Here is a 22184-nt window from a genome sequence, read left to right on the forward strand (position 1 = left end):
GTATAATGACTATTGTATGAGCTGTCATGATGCGGAGGAAAAGGAATCAAAACACCTCTTGTGTGAGTGTCCTGCATTTTGTGTAAGGCGTAAGCAACTTTTAGGGGCATATAGCTTCAGATTACTAGCGGACCTGGAAAACGTTAACTTAAGCAGTCTGCTAATGTTTTTGGAACAATCTGGTTGGTTCAACAGAAGAAAATAATCGAGAAGGTTCAACGGTTTAAACTAGAAGTGCCCATATGTAATAGGTACTTTTAGTTAATGTGGTATCACAATGGACTGAATAGTCTAAGTGAGCCTGAATCTTAATCGGGCTGCCACTTTAACCTAACCTAACGTAACCATGGCCATTTACAAGAGATTTGGACAAATATCCCTCTTCGTAATGGATTGCAAGGCCCTCTCATCGCCTTTGCATTTATTAATAATTATGGTTATTTTCCGACCATATTTATATCCTGAACCATTTTATGGAACATGCTAAAGTACATATGTATATTTTCAACATCCATAAGGAGGCGAAATAGACATGTGGTATCATTGGCAATATTGCCCAAGGACGGTTCCTGTGTCGATCATTTTTGTACTCGAAGTCCAGGTTACAAATTTAGTCCAATCGAAATTAAATTTGCCACAAATATGGAATAAAAGTGTGTAGTGTGTGTGTGTAACTTCCGTCAGATGCGCTTATATGACTCATAAGCCAGAATCTTAGCCTAATTTGCTTCAAATTTTGCACACAAAGTACAGTTACCCAGCAAAAAAGCGCAGCCAAGAAACTATTGAACATTTTCTTTTTGGATCCGGAAGTGGTGCAAAATTGCCGAAGAAGCGACAATTTTGTCTACCACTATTAGCAACCGTTGCACTGAATCACTTCTTAAGGTGTGATCCGAATACAGTGCTTTGGATGTGATTTAAAAAATTCTGAGTCGATCTAAGCATGTCCGTCCGTCCGTCTGTTGAAATCACGTTACTTCCGAACGAAACAAGCTATCGACTTGTAATTTGGCACAAGTAGTTGTTATCGATGTAGGTCGGAAGGTATTGAAAATGGGCCATATCGGACCACTTTTACGTATAGCCGCCATATAAACCAACGCTCAGATTTGGCTTGCGGAGCCTCTTGGAGGAGCAACATTAATCCGATACGGTTGACATTTGGTACATGGTGTTAGTATATGGTCTCTCATAACCATGCAAAAATTGGTCCAAATCGGTGCATAATTATATAAAGTCCCCATATAAACCGATCCCCAGATTTGGCTTGCGGAGCCTTTAAGAGAAGCAAATCTTATCAGACCCGGCTGAAATTTGGTACATGGTGCTAGTATATGGTCTTTAACAAACATGCAAAAATTGGCCCACATCGGCCCATAATTATATATAGCCCCCATATAAACCGATCCCCAGATTTGGCTTGCGGAACCTCTAAGGGAAGCAAATTTCATCCGATCCGGCTGAAATTTCGTTGCAGGGCGTTAGCCGATTTATAAATTTAACCTAAAATTTAACATAACCATGCAAAAATTGGTCCAAATCGGTGCATAATTATATATAGTCCCCATATAAACCGATCCCCAGATTTGGCTTGCGGAGCCTTTAAGAGAAGCAAATCTTATCAGACCCGGCTGAAATTTGGTACATGGTGCTAGTATATGGTCTTTAACAAACATGCAAAATTGGCCCACATTGGCCCATAATTATATATAGCCCCCATATAAACCGATCCCCAGATTTGGCTTGCGGAACCTCTAAGGGAAGCAAATTTCATCCGATCCGGCTGAAATTTCGTTGCAGGGCGTTAGCCGATTTATAAATTTAAAGTCTAGAGATTTTGTAGAAGTTTATAAATAGTTCTTCAAATCTGTTCTGATTGAAATATTTGTACATGGGAATGTAAACCTGTATAGAGCTTCCAAAAAATTTGAAGGAGGAGATGGTATCAAACATTTTGGTCCACAGTGGTAAAAGGTATAAATTTTTTTTTTTTTTTTGACAAAATTTTCTATAGACATACAATTTTGACAAAATATTCTATAGAAATAAAATCTTGAAAAAAATGTTGTGTTGTAATAAAATTTTGACAAGATTTTCTATAGAAGTATTTTTTTTTTTTAGGATCGGCTATATAGACCGATATGGTCCAAGTTTGGCATGGTTGTTAGCGGCCATATACTTGCGCAATATACCAAATTTCACAACGTAGCAAATTTCAACCGGATCGGCTGAAGTTTGCTCTTCCAAGGGGCTCCGGAGGTCAAATCTAGGGTTCGGTTTATATTGAGGCTTTATATAATTATTGACCGACGTGGACCAATTTTTGCATGATTGTTAGAGACCATATACTTACACCATGTACCAAATTTCAACCGAATCGGATGAATTTTTCTCATCCATGAGGCTCCGGAGGTCAAATCTGGGGGATCGGTTTATATGGGGGGGCTATATATATATAATTATGGACCAATGTGGACCAATTTTTGCATGATTGTTAGAGACCATATACTTACACCATGTACCAAATTTCAGCCGGATCGGATGAAATTTGCTTCTGTTAGAGGCTTCGCAAGCCAAATCTGGGGATCAGTTTATATGGACCGGTGTGAACCAATTTTTGCATGGTTGTTGGAGACCATATACTAACACCATGTACCAAATTTCAACCGGATCGGATGAATTTTGTTCCTCCAAGAGGCTCCGCAAGCCAAATCTGAGCGTCGGTTGATATGGGGGATATACGTAAAAGTGGTCCGATATTGCCCATTTTCAATACCGTCCGACCTACATCAATAACAACTACTTGTGCCAAGTTTGAAGTCGATAGCTTGTTTGGTTCGGAAGATAGCGTGATTTCAACAGACGGACGGACGGACATGCTTAGATTGACTCAGAATTTCACCACGACCCAGAATATATATAATTTATGGGGTCTAGAGCAATATTTCGATGTGTTACAAACGGATGTGTTACATACCCTCCACCATAGGATGTGGAGGGTATAAAAACAATTCTGTCTTAAAAGTCCTTACTGCAATTTTCCATTTCTTTGATTCGGAATCAATACCAAAGTCATTAATGTAAATATAAAATCTTTGGAACTGGGCATGCTTTTTTTCAGTGCAATCACGACTATTCTTTTAATCGAAAATGTAGACGCAAAATTTAATCTATCCAAAATTTAAAGAAGTCCTTTGAAAGAATTAGGTTTAATAAAATCTTAAAAACAAAACTCAAAGCGATAATTAAGTTTCCTATAATGCTTCATCAAAGAAAGCTTGTTTGTTGGAAAGTCATATTTAAAGTTTTTTTCGGGGATTTTGGTTTTCTCATCCTAGTTATAGATTTTTTTTATCTTTGAACGTATTAGTTCTTTGATGATGACTTTAAGTTTGTTTTTCAAGTCCGAGATTTGCATAAGCCTTCTGCAGTATTTAAAGGATTTCTTTGAAGTTGTTCGTTATTGTTTGTTCTACTTACAAACTTAAAAGAAAATTAACAACTCAACATTTTCCATAGGTCTTAGGCACACATCCACATACACATACAAATGCATTCAATACATAAATGTACATGTATATGTGTGCATAATACACAACAGTATGTCCTATATGCTAACAATAGTAAATTATGTATGAAGAATAAATTTCCGAGATATTTATATTGCAAGTGGTTTTTGCGGTCATATGTGGTCACAAACACTCTTCTTCACAAGGACTTACCATCATTGTTGTGTTGCTCATAGTACTGTTTGTCCATTTGACCCAGTTGAACATCGCAGCTTATTGCCTTCTTTCCGTTGCCACCACCGCAACTTTCCATTAGGGGCGAATTGCCAGTGCCTGCTGTTATATCACTGCCAACTGTGCCCGAGCCAACACCTCCCAGACCCACTACTCCACCATTGCCACTGCTGTGTTTTAGAAGTTCCGTGTATTTATCTTTAATTAACGAACTTCCACCATTTATTGAGGTCTGTTGGTGTTTCTTATACTTCAATGTATCGCCGCCACCACCACCACCGCCTCCAATATTGCCATCACTAACCAGGCCATTGACGACACCCAACATGACGTCTGTGTTGCCAGCCACATTGGTGCTGCCATGATTGGCCACAACGGTGCCATGAGATGTCAACGGATCATTGCCACTCAAATCGAGGTGATGGTGTCGATGGTGATGTGATGCCGACGAGGCAATGAAACGCTTATATATGCAACAGGTAACCATGGCCAAAAAGATGGAGACACTTAACAAACCCAAGGCCATCAATGATATTACCGCAGCCAAATTACCTTGAAGCATCTCGCGACCATTGGGTTTTTGTATGAGGAGACTCATTTGTACGGAGTCCTTGCCTCCAGCATTTTCGGCAATGCATGTGTAGATACCCTCATCGGATTTCTCTGCACCCAATATGGTCAAGCGTGATATATACACATTGCGGCCAAATTCTTTCTCCTTACTCTGGTCATCTTGGATGATGTGGATGAATACCCGTTGTTGTTGTTGCTGCTGCTGCTGTGATGATTGTTGTTGGCCATTGGAGCTGGTACTACGATAGATTTGTTTATTATAATCCCAAGCTATATGTGTGTTTGCCGAGGCATGAACACGGCAAACTAATGTAACATTCTCCTTGGAGGTACTTATGGAAGCTCCTTTTGCGGGAAATATAATACGAGGCTTACAAGCAAAAGCCTCTGGTTGATCCTCAATCCATAGCATACCCCTTAGCTGGGCAGGATAATAGCAAGCCGTGGGTGGGGTATAAAGATTGCGCCTCAAAACAAAATCACGAAATATTTGCAACTCACATGTACAATTCCAGGGATTGCCATCGAGAGACAAGGCCGTTAGACGCTTTACATATTCAAAGCTTTCCTTGCGCAAAAAGTTCAGACGATTATTGTTCAGATAGATTTGCGATAGCAGGGGGACATTGACAAACACCTGATTGGCTATCTTCACCAGCCGGTTATCTTTCAATTCAATCTTGTGAAGATATTTCAGATTCTGGAAAATGCCATCACCCAAAGCCTCCAGTTGATTTCCATTGAGGACTATGGCTCTCACCTTTACCAAACGGCCAAATACGTTGGGTTGTAGCACTCTCAAATGATTATTGGACAAATCCAATTCGATGAGTATCTCTAGCTGAGTGAAAGTGCGTGGATCAATGTGCTGCAGCGAACTATTGCGTATGTACAACTTATGCAGATTGGTTAAGTCAGCGGTGAGAAAGGCATTCTCCTCTAGATAAACTATGCGATTCAATGATAAGTCCAAGACCTGGACTTCATTGCTGAGATTCTCAGGCACTGAGGATAGTGTGAGATTTTTGCAGTCAGCTGTCTTTTTCCCTGAATTCCATTTGCAATGACAATCACCACAATCCATTAACCAGTCGGCAGATGTCAGGGTGGGCATTTCACAGATTAGCGTTAAGACCATCAAACGCCACAACCAGCCAAGTGAGGAGGATGATGGTGGTGGTTGTGCTTTGGAGGAAGTGTGGGCTAGTCGCAAAAATGTTTTCCAATGTCCTCGTCGCCTCTGTCCTACTCTATTCCCAGTTCTATTGCATGGTATTTGCTTTTCCCGGCTATCTGCTGGAGGCTTTGGTTTGACGGTGGCTTTTGCTTGTGGTTCACTGCATTTCCGTCGACTCTTAACGAATATTTCAAATTTTTGATTCCAACAATGTTTTTGTTTCTCTTGTGGATTTAGATGAAAATTCACAGATGTTGGAATGCCTGCTGTTGATATTTTCCCTCTTTCACCACATGGGCTCACTGAATGCTTTGGTAATCGCTCCTGTTTTGGATGGTATGGGTGTTGCTTAAGCTGTATTTTATTGCGCTTGTTTCTCATGTTTTTAGACTTTTAAGCGCTTTTATCACTCCCGTGCTGACACATCAGTCACTTTGACAATGTTGGGCCACCACAATGTTGTTGATGATGACTTCGTCGACGTAGCGTAGCTGGATGCAAGTTTTGGATGTCTATGTCGTTTTTGTCTCTGCTGTAGGGAAGCTGGTGATGGTAGAAATTCTCCTAATGGTAACTCCCTATTTTGTGGTTTCTTCCTTGGTGGTCCTAATAATTTGGGTGGTTTACTTTCTCTTGGCAGAGTTTTCATTTAAATTCGTTTCACCCTGTCTAGGCTACTGTTATTGTTGTTGTTTTTGGTGGTGGTAGTGAGGTTGTTTGACTTGTTTGTTAGTTTGATGAAAATTTTATTCCCTTTCACCGCTCCCATCGAACGGGGAGCGAAAGCAAGAAACCAAGATGGTCCAAATTCGCCCAAAACAATTTGTCTGCATTCAGCGACGTATAGCTTGTGGTTTCTCTTAATGTTGGCACACAGGCAGATACAGACAGCACCAAATCATTCTGGAAATAAACCAAAAGTGGAATGAGAAAGGTCTATGGGTTAGTTTTGTTTTTGTTAGGTAGACTGGTAATTTTCACAAATGTTATATAAATAATTTATGTTTAATTCACAAATGAGTAGTAGGGTTTGTATTTTTAGTTCATTCGTTCGGTTAAGGATACACAATGTCTATGATACACAGAATTAAAAATTTATTGAATGCTTATAGGAAGTCGTTTTGTTTTTTTGGAAGTGGAATGCGAAAATTATCTATTAAATATTTTAAGTGTTGCAATTTATAAAAGTTGGGATTCAAGGGGAAAAAGGTTAAAAAACAAGTATATATGGCCAGGTTGAATCTAAAATACACATTACAATGAATCATATATAATAGTTTCCTTTGAAAAATTTTCGTCGTAGCGGATTACTTGGAAATATATAGAATTTCAGGTGGATTTTATGACAGATATTTTCTATATGCAATGCTTCCCGAATTTACATTTTAAGTTTCTATATACGTAGACTAAACCAGATTCTTGATTTATAAGAACCATGTTTCTTTGAGTTTAAGAGGAATCATAAACATCTCGCATAATCGTGCGAGAAAACCACTGAAATGACCACGAGAAATAAAATCGGAAATTTGTATATGTTACATATACTTGAAACACCCAGAAGGACACAAGATAGACATATGGTGTCTTTGGCAAAATTTCTCAGGACCAGCCCCTGAGTCGATCTGGCCATGTCCGTCTGTCTGTCTGTGAACACAGTTTTGTAATAAAAGCCTAGTTTGCAGTTTTGATCGAATCAACTTAGAAATTAGCTTAAATATCTATTTTGTGTCAGAATAAATTCCTACTGATTTTTGAAGAAATCGGTTCAGATTTAGATATAGCTCCCATATATATGTTTCACCCGATATGTACTTACATGGCTCCAGATGTGCCAATGTGTCTAATTTGGTTCCAATCGGTACATATTAAATGTAGCTCCCATATATATTTATCGCCCGATTTACACTCATATAACTACAGAGTCCAAATTTTAACTCCGATTTACTTGAAATTTTGCACAGAGAGCAGAATTTAGGTTCTGGATATGCATGCCAATTTTGACTCGATTCAGATTTAGATATAGTTCTCGTATAGACCAAATTTTAACTCCGATTTAGGTGAAACTTTGCACAAGGATTAAAATTAACATTCTTACTATGTATGCCTAAAGGGTGATACGGTCAAAATTTGGTCAATATAAACTTGACGTATTTCTTTCAATTTTGCATTTAAAAAACCTGAACACCCCTCTTTTTGAAGGTGTGTGTGTGTAGAATGTTGCTCCTATTTTGATTTTGGAATTCACTCTTCAGTTGTCAAAATGCCGTCCAAGCAGGAAGAGCAGCGTATCAAAATTTTGCTCGCGCATCGCGAAAATCCGAGCTACTCGCACGCAAAGCTGGCAAAATCGCTAAAAGTTGCCAAATCAACCGTTACAAATGTAATTAAAGTGTTTGAAGAACGTTTGTCGACAGCCAGGAAGTCTGGACCGGGGGAAAATTGGAAACCGGAAGCCGCTGAGACGACAAAGAGAGTTGCCGGTAGTTTCAAGCGAAACCCTAACCTCTCTCTCCGAGATGCTACAAATAAGCTCGGTGTGTCGTCTGCAACCGTGCATCGAGCCAAAAAACGAGCCGGACTATCGACTTACAAGAAGGTAGTGAGCTCCGCCCAATTGAGAAATACTGGGCTATTGTCAAGCGGAACCTAAAGAAGACCAAAAAAACTGCTAAGGACGAGCAGCAGTTCAAAGCAAACTGGCTTTCTGCGGCGAAGAAGGTGGACAAGGTGGCTGTACAAAATCTGATGGCAGGTGTCAAGCGTGAGGCCCGGCATATGACTAAGATATGGGGAAATCATCACAGAATTTTGTGTAAGGTATGGGAATTTTGACCATATTTGTATAAACCGGAAAAACTACTATATGGAGGCTTTATCTAAATCTGAACCAAATTAGATCAAACTTGACACACTTAAGTATCATATTAAATATATTCTCTGTGGAAACTATCCAGTCAATTGGACGAGAATCCCATTGAAAATAGATTTAAAATATGAAACAGTCTACCATAATTCTGGTAGACTGTTTCATAAATCTGGTGTACGTATATATGGGAGCTATATATAATAATTTTGACTAAATTTGACATGCATAGTTAGAATAACGATTCTGAAATCTCTGCAATATGAGTGTAAATAGAGATCGAGAAGATATATATGGGAGCTTTATCAAAATCTGAACCGATTTCAACCAAATTTGGCACACTTACCGATACTATTAAATTTACTCCTTGTGCAAAATTTGAAGCAAGTTAGGGCAAAACTGTGGCTTTTGAGGCCATATAAGTCTAAATCGGACGAATGATATATATGGGAGCTATATCTTAATCTGAACCGATTTTAACCAAGTTTGGCACACATAACTACACTGTTAAACGTACATCTCGCGCAGAATTTAAAGCAAGTCAGGGCAAAACTCTGGCTTTTGAGGCCATATAAGTGCAAATCGGACGAAAAATATATATGGGAGCTATATCTAAATCTGAACCGATTTCAATCAAATTTACCAAGCATTGGTAGAATGTCAATTCTACTCTCTGTGCAAAATTTCACGAAAATCGCTAGTAACCTTTGGCCTCTGTTGCCATATGAGTCGAAATAGGATGAAAGATGTATATGGGAGCTATATCTAAATCTGAACCGATTTGGCTGATATTTTGCACGTTTTTCGAGACTCATAGAATATTCGGATGTAAGGAATTCTAAGAACATCGGTTGATAAACACGCCAATTATGACCAGATCGGGGATAAATATATATGACAGCTATATCTAAATCTGAACCGATTTTTTCCAAAATCTATAGCTGTTTTTGTTCCATAGCTGTCTTTATTCCAAAAGACGACCCTATTCCAAACTTGAGGACGATCGGACTTAAACTACGACCTGTACTTTGCACACAAAAATACATGAACAGACAGACAGACGGACAGACAGACACGCGGATAGAGTTAAATCGATTCAGAATTTAATTCTAAGACGATCGGTATACTAAACGATGGGTCTCAGACTTTTCCTTCGTGGCGTTACATACAAATGCACAAACTTATTATACCCTGTACCACAGTAGTGGTGAAGGGTATAAAAACTTCTAAATTTACAATTTCAGTACAATCGCATAAAAATTGCGGTTCTATAAGCCCAAGAATTCATAACGGAAAATCGGCGTTACCAAAACTTAAACCGGTTCACACCATATGCGGCATACCTTTTTATTGACTTAAAATATACAACTTTCTGAATTGGTATAGAATATACACTGAAAAGAAAAGCATGTTCGGTTCCAAAGATTTTGTCTTTACTTTAAACATTTTGGTATTGGTACCGAACCAAAGAAGCGGAGAATATAAGTAAGGATACTTTTAAGACACAATTCTCTTTTAAATTCAGGCTTTGTGTACTTGCTTCTAGGAAGCAAATTTTAATTTTCGTTTTTTCAGCTTTTTTTCTTCATATGCTATCAAATTCATTTAAAATCGATTTAACGACAACTTTATTTTCTCGACTTTAAGTAGAAATTATGCTATGTTTCAAGTAAAAAAGACTTTAAATTAAAGTGTTGAGAAACATGTCCTATATTTGAACGATTTTTAACTTTGTAGTCAAGATGCAAAAAGACAACAAAGACAATTTCATTAAATTTAAAGAATTTTTCTGAATTATTAAAGTCAAATTGACCTTAGCCCAAAAATTTTTTCTTTCATGTTATGATACCCATTTTTAAGTCAAATCACTTAATTATAAGGACAATACAACTTCATTGAAAAGTATAGAAATGCGTCTTCTAAAGGGTGATACGGTCAAAATTTGGTCAATAAAAACTTGACGTATTTCTTTCAGTTTTGCATTTAAAAACCCTGAACACCCCTCATTTTGAAGGTGTGTGTGTATAATGTTGCTCCTATTTTGATTTTGGAACTCACTCTTCAGTTGTCAAAATGCCGTCCAAGCAAGAAGAGCAGCGTATCTAAATTTTGCTCGCGCATCGCGAAAATCCGAGCTACTCGCACGCAAAGCTGGTAAAATCGCTAAAAGTTGCCAAATCAACCGTTACAAATCTAATTAAAGTGTTTGGGGACAGCCAGGAAGTCTGGATCGGGGGGAAATCGAAAACCGGAAGCCGCTGAGACGATAAGCGAAACTCTAACCTCTCTCTCCGAGATGCCGCAAATAAGCTGGGTGTATCGTTTACAACCGTGCATCGAGCCAAAAAACAAGCCGGACTACAAGAAGGTAGTGACTCCAAATCGCGATGATAAACAGAATACGACGGCCAAAGCGCGATCCCGGAGGCTGTACACGACGATGCTGACGAAGTTTGACTGCGTGGTAATGGACGACGAAACCTACGTCAAAGCCGACTACAAGCAGCTTCCGGGACAGGAGTTTTATACGGCAAAAGGAAGGGGAAAGGTAGCAGATATTTTCAAGCACATCAAAGTTCGCAAAGAAATATCTGGTTTGGCAAGCCATCTGTACCTGTGGCTTGAAAAGCAGCATTTTCATAGCTTCCGGGACTGTCAACCAAGAAATTTACGTGAAAGAGTGTTTGAATAAACGTCTGCTGCCTTTCCTGAAGAAACACGGTTGTTCCGTACTGTTTTGGGCCGGATTTGGCATCTTGCCATTACGGTAAAAAGGCCATGGAGTGGTACGCCGCCAACAACGTGCAGGTGGTTCCCAAGGACAAGAACCCTCTCAACACGCCAGAGCTCCGCCCAATTGAGAAATACTGGGCTATTGTCAAGCGGAACCTAAAGAAGACCAAAAAAACTGCTAAGGACGAGCAGCAGTTCAAGGCAAACTGGCTTTCTGCGGCGAAGAAGGTGGACAAGTTGGCTGTACAAAATCTGATGGCAGGTGTCAAGCGTGAGGTCCGGCAATTCGGATTTGGAAAAGCGAAAGCCTAACTGAATACTTTTCCTGAATTTTATACTAATTGAACTTGAAAAAGAAATTTAATTTGATTTTTTAAATAAACGATATCACCGATTTACACGCGTTTTCCCTTGACCAAATTTTGACCGTATCACCCTTTATTCTAAGCAAAATTTAAATTCGTATTTCAAAGACATGAAATCTTTGACCTCACTACAATATTTTTATTTTTATTTTTTTCAGTGTAGGTACCATCTATCCAAAACGTATTCGTGACTGCCTTTCTCCTTACACCAAAATGTCTTGGGCAGGATTGCACAGTGGGCCATTTTTCTTTATATTTCGCTCGTAGTTAGTAATTTTCTATACAATTGAACAAAACATAACAATTTTCTGGATTGTGTACTTTTGATAATAAAGTACAAGCCTATCTTTTTATACCCTTCACCACTACTGTGGTACAGGGTATAATAAGTTCGTGCATTTTCATGCAACGCCAAGAAACACATTTTTTATTTAAAGAAATCGTCCTTAAATTCTTATTTTGAGGATTTAGCATCTTTGGTTTAAAGCTTTTTTTTTTTTTTTGGGAATAAGTATATTTTTTACTTTGAAGTATCTGTTATAATTTGAATTTTTAAACTGACATTTGTTTGTACGTGAATAGAAAAGAGAATGAACATTTGATAAACAAGATCTGAATCCTAATTTTAATTTTAGTGATCCTAGATTTAAAGCCAAATAGTTCTCTAAAAATGTCTTTATTTTAAAGAAGCCGCATCTTTGCCTCGGAATCAACACCAAAATCCATAAGGGAAGGTCAAAATCTTTGGATCCAAGTAAACTTTTTTTTTTTGGGTGTAGGTGACCTTATATTCTGAAAGAGCACTATTTGGTTTTTCTCTACCAAATTTTTTAGACATGGTAAATTTATTACTCTCCAAACTAGTCACACTGTGTATATCCATTGTTTGATCCCTTTAGCATAACTCAATTAACCCATTGGGTACGCAGGTAAATTTGCCTAGTTGACTTCTAACAACCATAAAAAATTTTTACATTTCGGTTCAATGGTAGTTGGTATTGGCTTACATAGACCAATTGGTATTTTTTGCAATACAAATAGGGAGCTTGTTTGCTCTATTTGTTCAATTGAGGAAGTTAATTGAACGCTCAATGTTTGTGTTTCCTCATTTTAGATTCAGTTATTCTCCCAGAAATCGAAAATTCTGGAGTATGAAAACTGAAAAAAATCTCAATAGCAAATTTTTGTTGAATCCAATGCCTCAAAAAATAAAACCTAGCAAGATTGTGATGTGTCTGACATTATGATGAACTCGTTTCCTGTGAGCTATGATGAAACTTACAACCAAAATTAACAGACATTCAACAAAGTATAGAGATGGAGCAAGAAATATATAAATAGAGAATATTGTGCAACAAAGTTTTTCTACATTTAAATGCTATTAAAACTTTAGTTGTCTATTTGCTTCTGGAATAGCAGAAAATTGCACTAAACACCCTGTGGGTGAAATAAAAACTGATGAAATAGTTGTAATCAGGCAAGTGTTGCAATTTCAATTTTCTCTAATAGGTCATTAAAAATACCAAGAATTACCAAAATCAAATTTCTTTAAATTGTATATTCATAAAAAATCCAGTCGCAATAAGATTTGAATTAGAGAGTTTTTCGCTTCATAGCAAAGCGAGAATCTTTTTTTTAACATTACTCTAAAACCCACTTAAAAATCCTTTCATATAGCATATATTTTAGATATTAAAATAAAAAAACCATATGCGGCCGTAAGTTCAGCCAGGCCGCAACTTATGTACCCTCCACCATGAATTGCGTAGAAACTTCTACGAAAGACTGTCTTCCACAATCGAATTACTTGGATTGTGGTATCTTAACACTTCTTAACATCGTTTTCTAAATCGTTTTCTAAAGTCTAATAATAATTACGATTTGACATGGAAATTGAAATATGGGGGTCGCTTATATGGGGGCAATATAGAATTATGAATTTGATATGGACCAATTTTTATGTGATTGAGGATCGATTTATCTGAGGGCTATATATAACTATAGACCGATATAGACCTAATTAGGCATGGTTGTTAAGGGTCATCTACTAGCACAATTTACCAAATTTTAACTGACTCGGATGAAATTTGCTCCTCCAAGAGGCTTCAAAACCAAATCTCGGGATCGGTTTATATGGGGGCTATATATAATTATGGACTGATATGAACCAATTCCTGCATGGTTGGTGGAGACCACATACTAATATCACGGACCAAATTTCAACCGAATCGGATGAATGTTGCTCTTCCAATGGGCTCCGGAGTTCAAATCTGGGGATCGGTTTATATGGGCCTATATATAATTATTGACCGATTTCGACCAATTTTTGCATGGGTGTTTGAGGCCATATATTAACACAACTGAATCAGATGAGCTTTGGTCTTCCAAGAGGCTCTGGAGGTCAAATCTGGTGATCGGTTTATATGGGGGCTATATATAATTGGACCGATGTGGACCAATTTGTGCATGGTCATTAGAGACCATATACTAACACCATATATCAAATTTCAGCCGGATCGGATGAAATTTGCTTCCCTTAGAGGCACCGAAAGCCAAATCGGAGGATCGGTTTATGTGGGGGCTATATATAATTATGGACCGATGTGGACCAATTTTTGAATGGTTATTAGAGACCATATAGGGAGCCACCGTGGTGCAATGGTTAGCATGACCGCCATGCATACACAAGGTCGTGAGTTCGATTCCTGCTTCGACCGAACGCCAAAAAGTTTTTTAGCGGTCGATTATCCCACCTCAGTAATGCTGATGACACTTCTGAGGGTTTCAAAACTTCTCTATGTGGTTTCACTGCAATGTGGAACGCCGTTCGGACTCGGCTATAAAAAGGAGGTCCCTTGTCATTGAGCTTAACATGGAATCAGGCAGCACTCAGTGATAAGAGAGAAGTTCACCAATGTGGTATCACAATGGACTGAATAGTCTAAGTGAGCCTGATACATCGGGCTGCCACCTAACCTAACCTAACCTAGAGACCATATACTAGCACCGTGTACCAAATTTCAACCGGATCGGATGAAATTGCTCTTAGAGGCTCCGCAAGCCAAATTGACGGATCGGTTTATATGGCGGCTATATGTAATTCTGGACCGATATGGACCAATTTTTGCATTGTTGTTAGAGACCATATACTAACACCATTTACCAAACCGGATCGGATGAAATTTGCTTCTCTTAGAGCAATCGCAAGCCAAATTTTGGGCTCCGTTTATATGGAGGCTATATGTAAAACTGGACCGATATGGCCCATTTACAATACCATTCGACCTACATCAATAGCAACTACTTGTGACAAGTTTCAAGTCGATAGCTTGTTTCGTTCGGAAGTTAGAGTGATTTCAACAGACGGACGGACGGACATGCTCAGATCGACTCAGAATTTCACCACGACCCAGAATATATATACTTTGTGGGGTCTTAGAGGGAGCCACCGTGGTGCAATGGTTAGCATGCCCGCCTTGCATACACAAGGTCGTGGGTTCGATTCCTGCTTCGACCGAACACCAAAAAGTTTTCCAGCGGTGGATTATCCCACCTCAGTAATGCTGGTGACATTTCTGATGGTTTGAAACCTTCGATAAGTGGTTTCAGTGCAATTTAGAACGCCGTTCGGACTCGGCTATAAAAAGGAGGTCCCTTGTCATTGAACTTAACATGGAATCGGGCAGCACTCAGTGATAAGAGAGAAGTTCACCAATGTGGTATCACAATGGGGTCTTAGAGCAATATTTCGATGTGTTACAAACGGAATGACAAAGTTAATGTACCCCCATCCTATGGTGGAGGGTATAAAAATATAACTATCACCACTGTGAAACATACTTTCAAAATATATAAATATATTGACTTTATAGAAAGTTTAGTAAATTTTCTTTTGGAAAAAATTTGCCTAAATTTTGTTTCGATAGACAATTTTCTTTTGTACAGATAATTTTGTTAAAAATGATTCTAAAGAAAATTTTGTCAAAATTTTAGCAATATAGATTTTTTTTAATTTTATTTCTTTAGGAAATCTTTTAAAATTTTATTTCTATAGAGAATTTTTTCAAAATTTTATTTTTATTTATTCTATAGAAAATTTTAGTAATATTTTTTTTCAAAATTTTATTTCTATAGAAAATTCTTAAAAAAATTTTATTTTTATAGAAAATTCTTAAAAATTTTTATTTTTATAGAAAATTTTTTCAAAATTTGATTTCTATAGCCTGCAACACGGCTCGAAGTTGTCTTCTCCTTGTTTTTATCCGAATAATTTTTCGTTTTTTACCCTCATATGCTTGTGTTTACATAAAATATGAAGCGACTTCTACGCCATTTCATTTGTTTGCAGCATATGAAATTTTGCAAAGTGAACTGATTACGTAAATACCTTAAGACAATATAATCTATAGAATTTATAATATTTCACATCTAATTTGTTAAAAATTTAGCAAATTAAATTAACTTTTGTATTTGTATATTCTTGAAATTGCAGCAATTATATATAGGTATCTTCGTATCTGCCAATTGCAACTTTTACCTTTATTTGAGTTTCTTTTCCTCGTTATTTCATTGAATCTAAGCCAAAAAATTTCCTTTGTCTTCAAAATATCTTGCATTTTCACAGATAAGCTTGAGCAACAGCAAACTATGGTGCAGTGAATTTCTATGTGAAGGGAAACTTTTTGTTTTTCACTTGAAGCACAAGGAGAAGAAAAGAAAAACTCTATAAAGTTTAACAGATAAACAAATGAATTTCAGATGCCAAGAAAATAGTTTTGCACCTCTGTATTTAGACAAAACTTTCAACGGAAATTATGCATAAAGTTATTTTAAAGATCACAACTTTCCTCGGGCTTATGTTGGTGCGAAAGTAGGGTGTTTGTTTTTTACTACCTCATATAAACACGCAAACAATGCTATTGGTAGAGCTGTGAGTCTCAGTGAATTTGATGTGGTGGAACTAAATTTTTCATTCTGTTTAATATCGGAATTCTATTTTCACAAAGTCGCTTTGGGGGGCGTTTCTTGGTAATTAAAAATCTTCAATTAAATGATGAATGGGAAGAAAGAATGACGGTGCATCGCAGCAGTTTATCTTCTCTGCATTGTAGTTCTTGAACATTTACAGGGCGTCTGCACTGAAAAAATAATGTAGTGAGGCCAAAGAATTCATGTCCTTGAAATACGAATGCGAATTTAGCTTAGCATAGAAAACGCATTTGTCTGGTATAAAGTTTTTTTTCGTTGTCCAAAATAAAATTGTCAATGAAGTCGGTTTGTCTTTGCACTTAAGTGATTCGACTTAAAACATGAAAATATTGTTTTACTAAGGTCACCTTGGCTTTAATACTTCTGAAAAATCTTCAAAATTAATGAAATCGTCTTTAAATTTGTTGACTATAAATCTACAAAGCGTTTAAAAATAGGATATGTTTTTTAACACTTTATTTTAAAGTCGTTTTTTACTTGAAACATAATTTGAAACATCGACTTGTAGTCGCGTCTGAGTTTGGAAATTTTTGAAGTCGTTCACACGTTTTTAATGGACTTTGATGCAGAAAAAAATTAATAAATTAAAATTTGTTTCCTAAAATGAAGTACGCAGAACTCAAATTTAAAAGACTAATGTGTCTTAAATGTGTACAATACCAAACTCATTAGTGTAAAGACAAAGTTTTTGTAACCGAACATGCCTTTTTTCAGTGTGGTATGTATTGCAAACAACTGCGGGCTATTATCAGCTGACAGATTTATTTCAGTGACAGTTACTTTTATAATTTACAAGCCTACGAAAGCATTTTTATCTATTATTTATGCTGGAATGCAAGCGTGATGGTGTGAGTCTATAATATTTGGCTGAAAACCTACAAGTGGTTATCGTTAGAGATATACATAGCTGTCATATAGTTAGCACCGATCTGCTCATAATTGTCATGTTTATAAACCGATCTTCTTCAAATTCTGTACATCAAAATATTTTGTGAGTTTCAGAAAACTTGCAAAATTTTAGCCAAATCGGTTCAGATTTTGAAATAGCTCCCATATACATCTTTCGCCCGATATGGACTTATATGGTTTCAGAAGTTTAACTCTGATTTGCTTCATTTTGTACAAGAAGTACAATTGATATTGTCGTCAATTGTGACAATTTAGTTGAAATAAGTTTGGACCATATATATAAAGGGTGATACGGTCAAAATTTGGTATTTCTTTCAATTTTTCATTTAAAAAACCTGAACACCCCTCATTTTGAAGGTGTGTGTGTAGAATGTTGCTCCTATTTTGATTTTCGAATTCACTCTTCAGTTGTCAAAATGCCGTCCAAGCAAGAAGAGCAGCGTATCAAAATTTTGCTCGCGCATCGCGAAAATCCGAGCTACTCGCACGCAAAGCTGGTAAAATCGCTAAAAGTTGCCAAATCAACCGTTACAAATGTAATTAAAGTGTTTGGGGAACGTTTGTGGACAGCCAGGAAGTCTGGATCGGGGGGAAATCGAAAACGGGAAGCCGCTGAGACGACAAAGAGAGTTGCCGGTATTTTCAAGCGAAACCCTAACCTCTCTCTCCGAGATGCCGCAAATAAGCTGGGTGTATCGTCTACAACCGTGCATCGAGCCAAAAAACGAGCCGGACTATCGACTTACAAGAAGGTAGTGACTCCAAATCGCGATGATAAACAAAATACGACGGCCAAAGCGTGATCCCGGAGGCTGTACACGACGATGCTGACGAAGTTTGACTGCGTGGTAATGGACGACGAAACCTACGTCAAAGCCGACTACAAGCAGCTTCCGGGACAGGAGTTTTATACGGCAAAAGGAAGGGGAAAGGTAGCAGATATTTTCAAGCACATAAAACTGTCAAAGTTCGCAAAGAAATATCTGGTTTGGCAAGCCATCTGTAACTGTGGCTTGAAAAGCAGCATTTTCATAGCTTCCGGGACTGTCAACCAAGAAATTTACGTGAAAGAGTGTTTGAATAAACGTCTCCTACCTTTCCTGAAGAAACACGGTTGTTCCGTACTGTTTTGGCCGGATTTGGCATCTTGCCATTACGGTAAAAAGGCCATGCAGTGGTACGCCGCCAACAACGTGCAGGTGGTTCCCAAGGACAAGAACCCTCCCGCCAGAGCTCCGCACAACTGAGAAATACTGGGCTATTGTCAAGCGGAACCTAAAGAAGACCAAAAAAATGCTAAGGACGAGCAGCAGTTCAAGGCAAACTGGCTTTCTGCGGCGAAGAAGGTGGACAAGGTGGCTGTACAAAATCTGATGGCAGGTGTCAAGCGTGAGGCCCGGCAATACTTGAATATTTTTCCTTAATTCTATACTAATTGAACTTGAAAAAGAAATTTAATTTGATTTTTTAAATAAGCGATTTCACCGATTTACACACGTTTTCCCTTGACCAAATTTTGACCGTATCACCCTTTATCTTTCGCCGTATTAACATTCATTTGACACACAGAGGGCAAAGTTTACCACTGATTGGCGTGAAATTTTTCACAGGGAGTAGAATTGACATTCTAGCAATGCATGCTAAATTTTGTTGAAATCGGTTGAGATGTAGATATAGTTTCTATATATATCTGTCGCACGAGTTACACTCATATGACCGCAGAGGTCAATGTTTACAACCGATTCACTTGACATTTTGCACTCGGAGTAGAATTGCATGCTTAATTTGAAGGAAATCGATTCACACTGAAAAAAAAGCATACTCGGTTCCAAAGATTTTGTCTTTCCTTTAAAAAATTTGGTAATGATTCCGAGCCAAAGAAGCGGAGAATACAAGTAAGGATACTTTTAAGACACAATTCTCTTTTAAATTTAGGTTTTGTGTACTTGCTTCTAGAAAGCAAATTTTAATTTTTCGCTTTCTCAACTTTTTTTCTTCATATGCTATCAAAGTCCTTTAAAAACGAGTTAACGGCAACTTTATTTTCCAAATTAGGACTCGACTTCCAGTAGAAATTATGCTATGTTTGAAGTAAAAAACTTCTTTAAAATAAAGTTTTGAAAAACATGTCCTATATTTGAACGTTTTTTTGCTTTGTAGTCAAGATGCAAAAAGACAACAAATTTAAAGACAATTTCATTAAATGTAAAGAATTTTTCTGAATTATTAAAGTCAAGTTGACCTTAGCCTATAAATTTTTTCTTTTATGTTAAGGTACCCATTTTGAAGTCAAATATCTTAATTATAAGGACAATATGACTTCATTGAAAAGTTTATCGACTTTTGGACAAGGAAAATAACTTTATTTTAGAGAAATGCGTCTTCTATGCTAAGCAAAATTTGTATTCGTATTTTAAAGACATGAAATCTTTGACCTCACGACAATATTTTTTTCAGTGCAGATTTAGATCAAGCCCCTATATATATCTTTCGCTCGATTTAGACTCATATGACCATAGAGGCCAAACTTTTACTCCGATTATATGAGACTTTGTATAGGGAGTAGTATTAATATTATAGCTATCCATGTCAAATTAAAATCGGTGCAAATTTAGTTCAAATTGTTTGGATATAGCTCCCATATAAATACGCCCGATTTGGGTAAATACTGTAGAAAATTTCACATTTTACACCCATTGCAACGGGATTTTACTCCAATTGATTTAATTTTACACAGAAAAAAGATTTAACATTATATTTAGCTGTGTCGAATTTTATCCAAATCGTTCCAGATTTACATAAAGCGCCATATATTCTTCCGATTTAAGCAGAAATGGCGAAGACTTACCCAGACTTCCCCACAGAAGATTTCCTAGACTGGTCATAAATGACGTATTTATCAATCGATCTTCTTCCAACGGATATCGCTAAACCTACTCAGAATTTAATTCTAATCCGAACGGTATATTAAAAGATGGGTCATGGCTACTCATTCTCGGCGTTACATACAAATGCGCAAACTTATTCTACCCTGTACCACAGTAGTGATGAAGGGTTTACAAGGATATTGGTTAGATCTCGCCAAGATATGTGGTCAATTCAGGATTGTGATATATTATTTGGCCAAGTCGGAAGATATTTCCACAAGTCGGAGCCTTATATAAAACCGTTGTGTGGAAAGTCCGACCTTACAGTACGTGGCATATGACTATGATATAAGGAAATCATCGCAGAATTTTGTGTAAAATGTGGATAGTTTGACCATATTTGCATAAACCGGAAGAACAAATATGTGGAGGCTTTATCTAAATCTGGACCAAATTAGATCAAAATTAGAATAGAATAATAATTCTGCTATCTATGGGAGTATAACTTTGGCCTCCGTGGTCATATGAGTACCAATGGTCATATGAGTACCAATCGTGCAAAACTCTGGCTTTTGAGGCAATATAAGTGCAAATGGAAGCTATATCTAAATCTGAACCGATTTGACTGATATTTTGCACAGTTTAAGAGAGCCCCAAAACATTTTGCTGTGCGAAATTTTAAGAAAATACATTCATAAATACATCAATTATGACCAGATCGGTGATAATATATAAGGCAGCTATATCTAAATCTGAACCAATTTTTTTTTTCAAAATCAATAGCGATTGTCGTTGAGCCAAAGTAAAACCCTGTGCTAAATCGACTCAGAATTTAATTTTAAGACAATCGGTATACTGAACGATGGGTCTCACCATTTATACCTTGTACCACAGTAGTGGTGAAGGGTATACAAATATGGGAAATATAAAGCTAGGTTAGATTAGGTTAGGTGGCAGCCCGATGTATCAGGCTTACTTAGACTATTCAGTCCATTGTGATACCACATTGGTGTTCTTCTCTCTTATCACTGAGTGCTGCTCGATTCCATGTTAAGCTCAATGACAAGGGACCTCCTTTTTATAGCCGAGTCCGAACGGCGTTCCACATTGCAGTGAAACCACTTAGAGAAGTTTTGAGACCCTCAGAAATGTCACAAGCATTACTGAGGTGGTATAATCCACAGCTGAAAAACTTTTTGGTGTTCAGTCGAAGCAGGAATCGAACCCACGACCTTGTGTATGCAAGGCGGTCATGCTAACCATTGCACCACGGTAGCTCCCCTTGTGAAGTGTAAGAAGATGACTTTTTCTCGTAGAGTTTGTGAACAGACTGAGTACTATGTTGGGAATTATAGACTTGAAAATGTGCTTAGATTTAATGATTTAGGTGTATTGTTTGATTCCAAGCTTGACTTTGGTCCTCATATTGAGGGATGTGTTAATAAGGCAACTGGTGTTTTGGGTTTCATTAAGATATTGTCTAAGGAATTTGTTGATCCTTATCTTACGAAGAGACTCTTTACGACTCTGATTAGACCGATATTAGAGTATGCGGGTGTTATTTCGCACCGATTTATCGTTGTTCTATTGATCGTATTGTATCTATACAGATGCAGTTTCTTATTCTTGCTTTGAAGGGGCTTGACTGGAATAATTTATACGATTTGCCTCCATATTCTAGTCGTCTTATGTTAATTGATCTTCCACTTATTGAACGTAGACGGTTTATGTGGTTTGTGTAAAAACTTTAATTCGATCTATTCATTGACTTCTTTAACTGATCCGATTCCTGCCATCAAGGAAATTATTCTTAATTTTAACAACAGAGTTTCTGATCCAAGGGGTGTTACCTTCAAAATTTCCAGCTGTATTATAATAAAATTGTTGATCCTGCTCATCCAATTGCTGTTTCTATTATCTTGTTTTCCACGCCCTTACCGTCCATGGTGGCACTTTTTAAAC

General features: G+C 37.3%; 1 protein-coding gene across 1 annotated transcript in view; it reads right to left on the reverse strand.

Moving 5' to 3' along the window:
• Positions 1-22184, reverse strand: part of kek4 (kekkon 4) — a 324301-nt gene that overhangs the window by 26206 nt on the left and 275911 nt on the right. Inside the window, exon 4 of the mRNA XM_075300539.1 lies at positions 3726-6399. Within this exon, the coding sequence (XP_075156654.1) occupies positions 3726-5877 (2152 nt within the window). The 5' untranslated portion in view covers positions 5878-6399. The remainder of the gene's footprint in view (positions 1-3725; positions 6400-22184) is intronic.

This window comes from Haematobia irritans, chromosome 3 (genome assembly GCF_050003625.1).
Source record: "Haematobia irritans isolate KBUSLIRL chromosome 3, ASM5000362v1, whole genome shotgun sequence".
Taxonomy (NCBI): Eukaryota; Metazoa; Arthropoda; class Insecta; order Diptera; family Muscidae; genus Haematobia; species Haematobia irritans.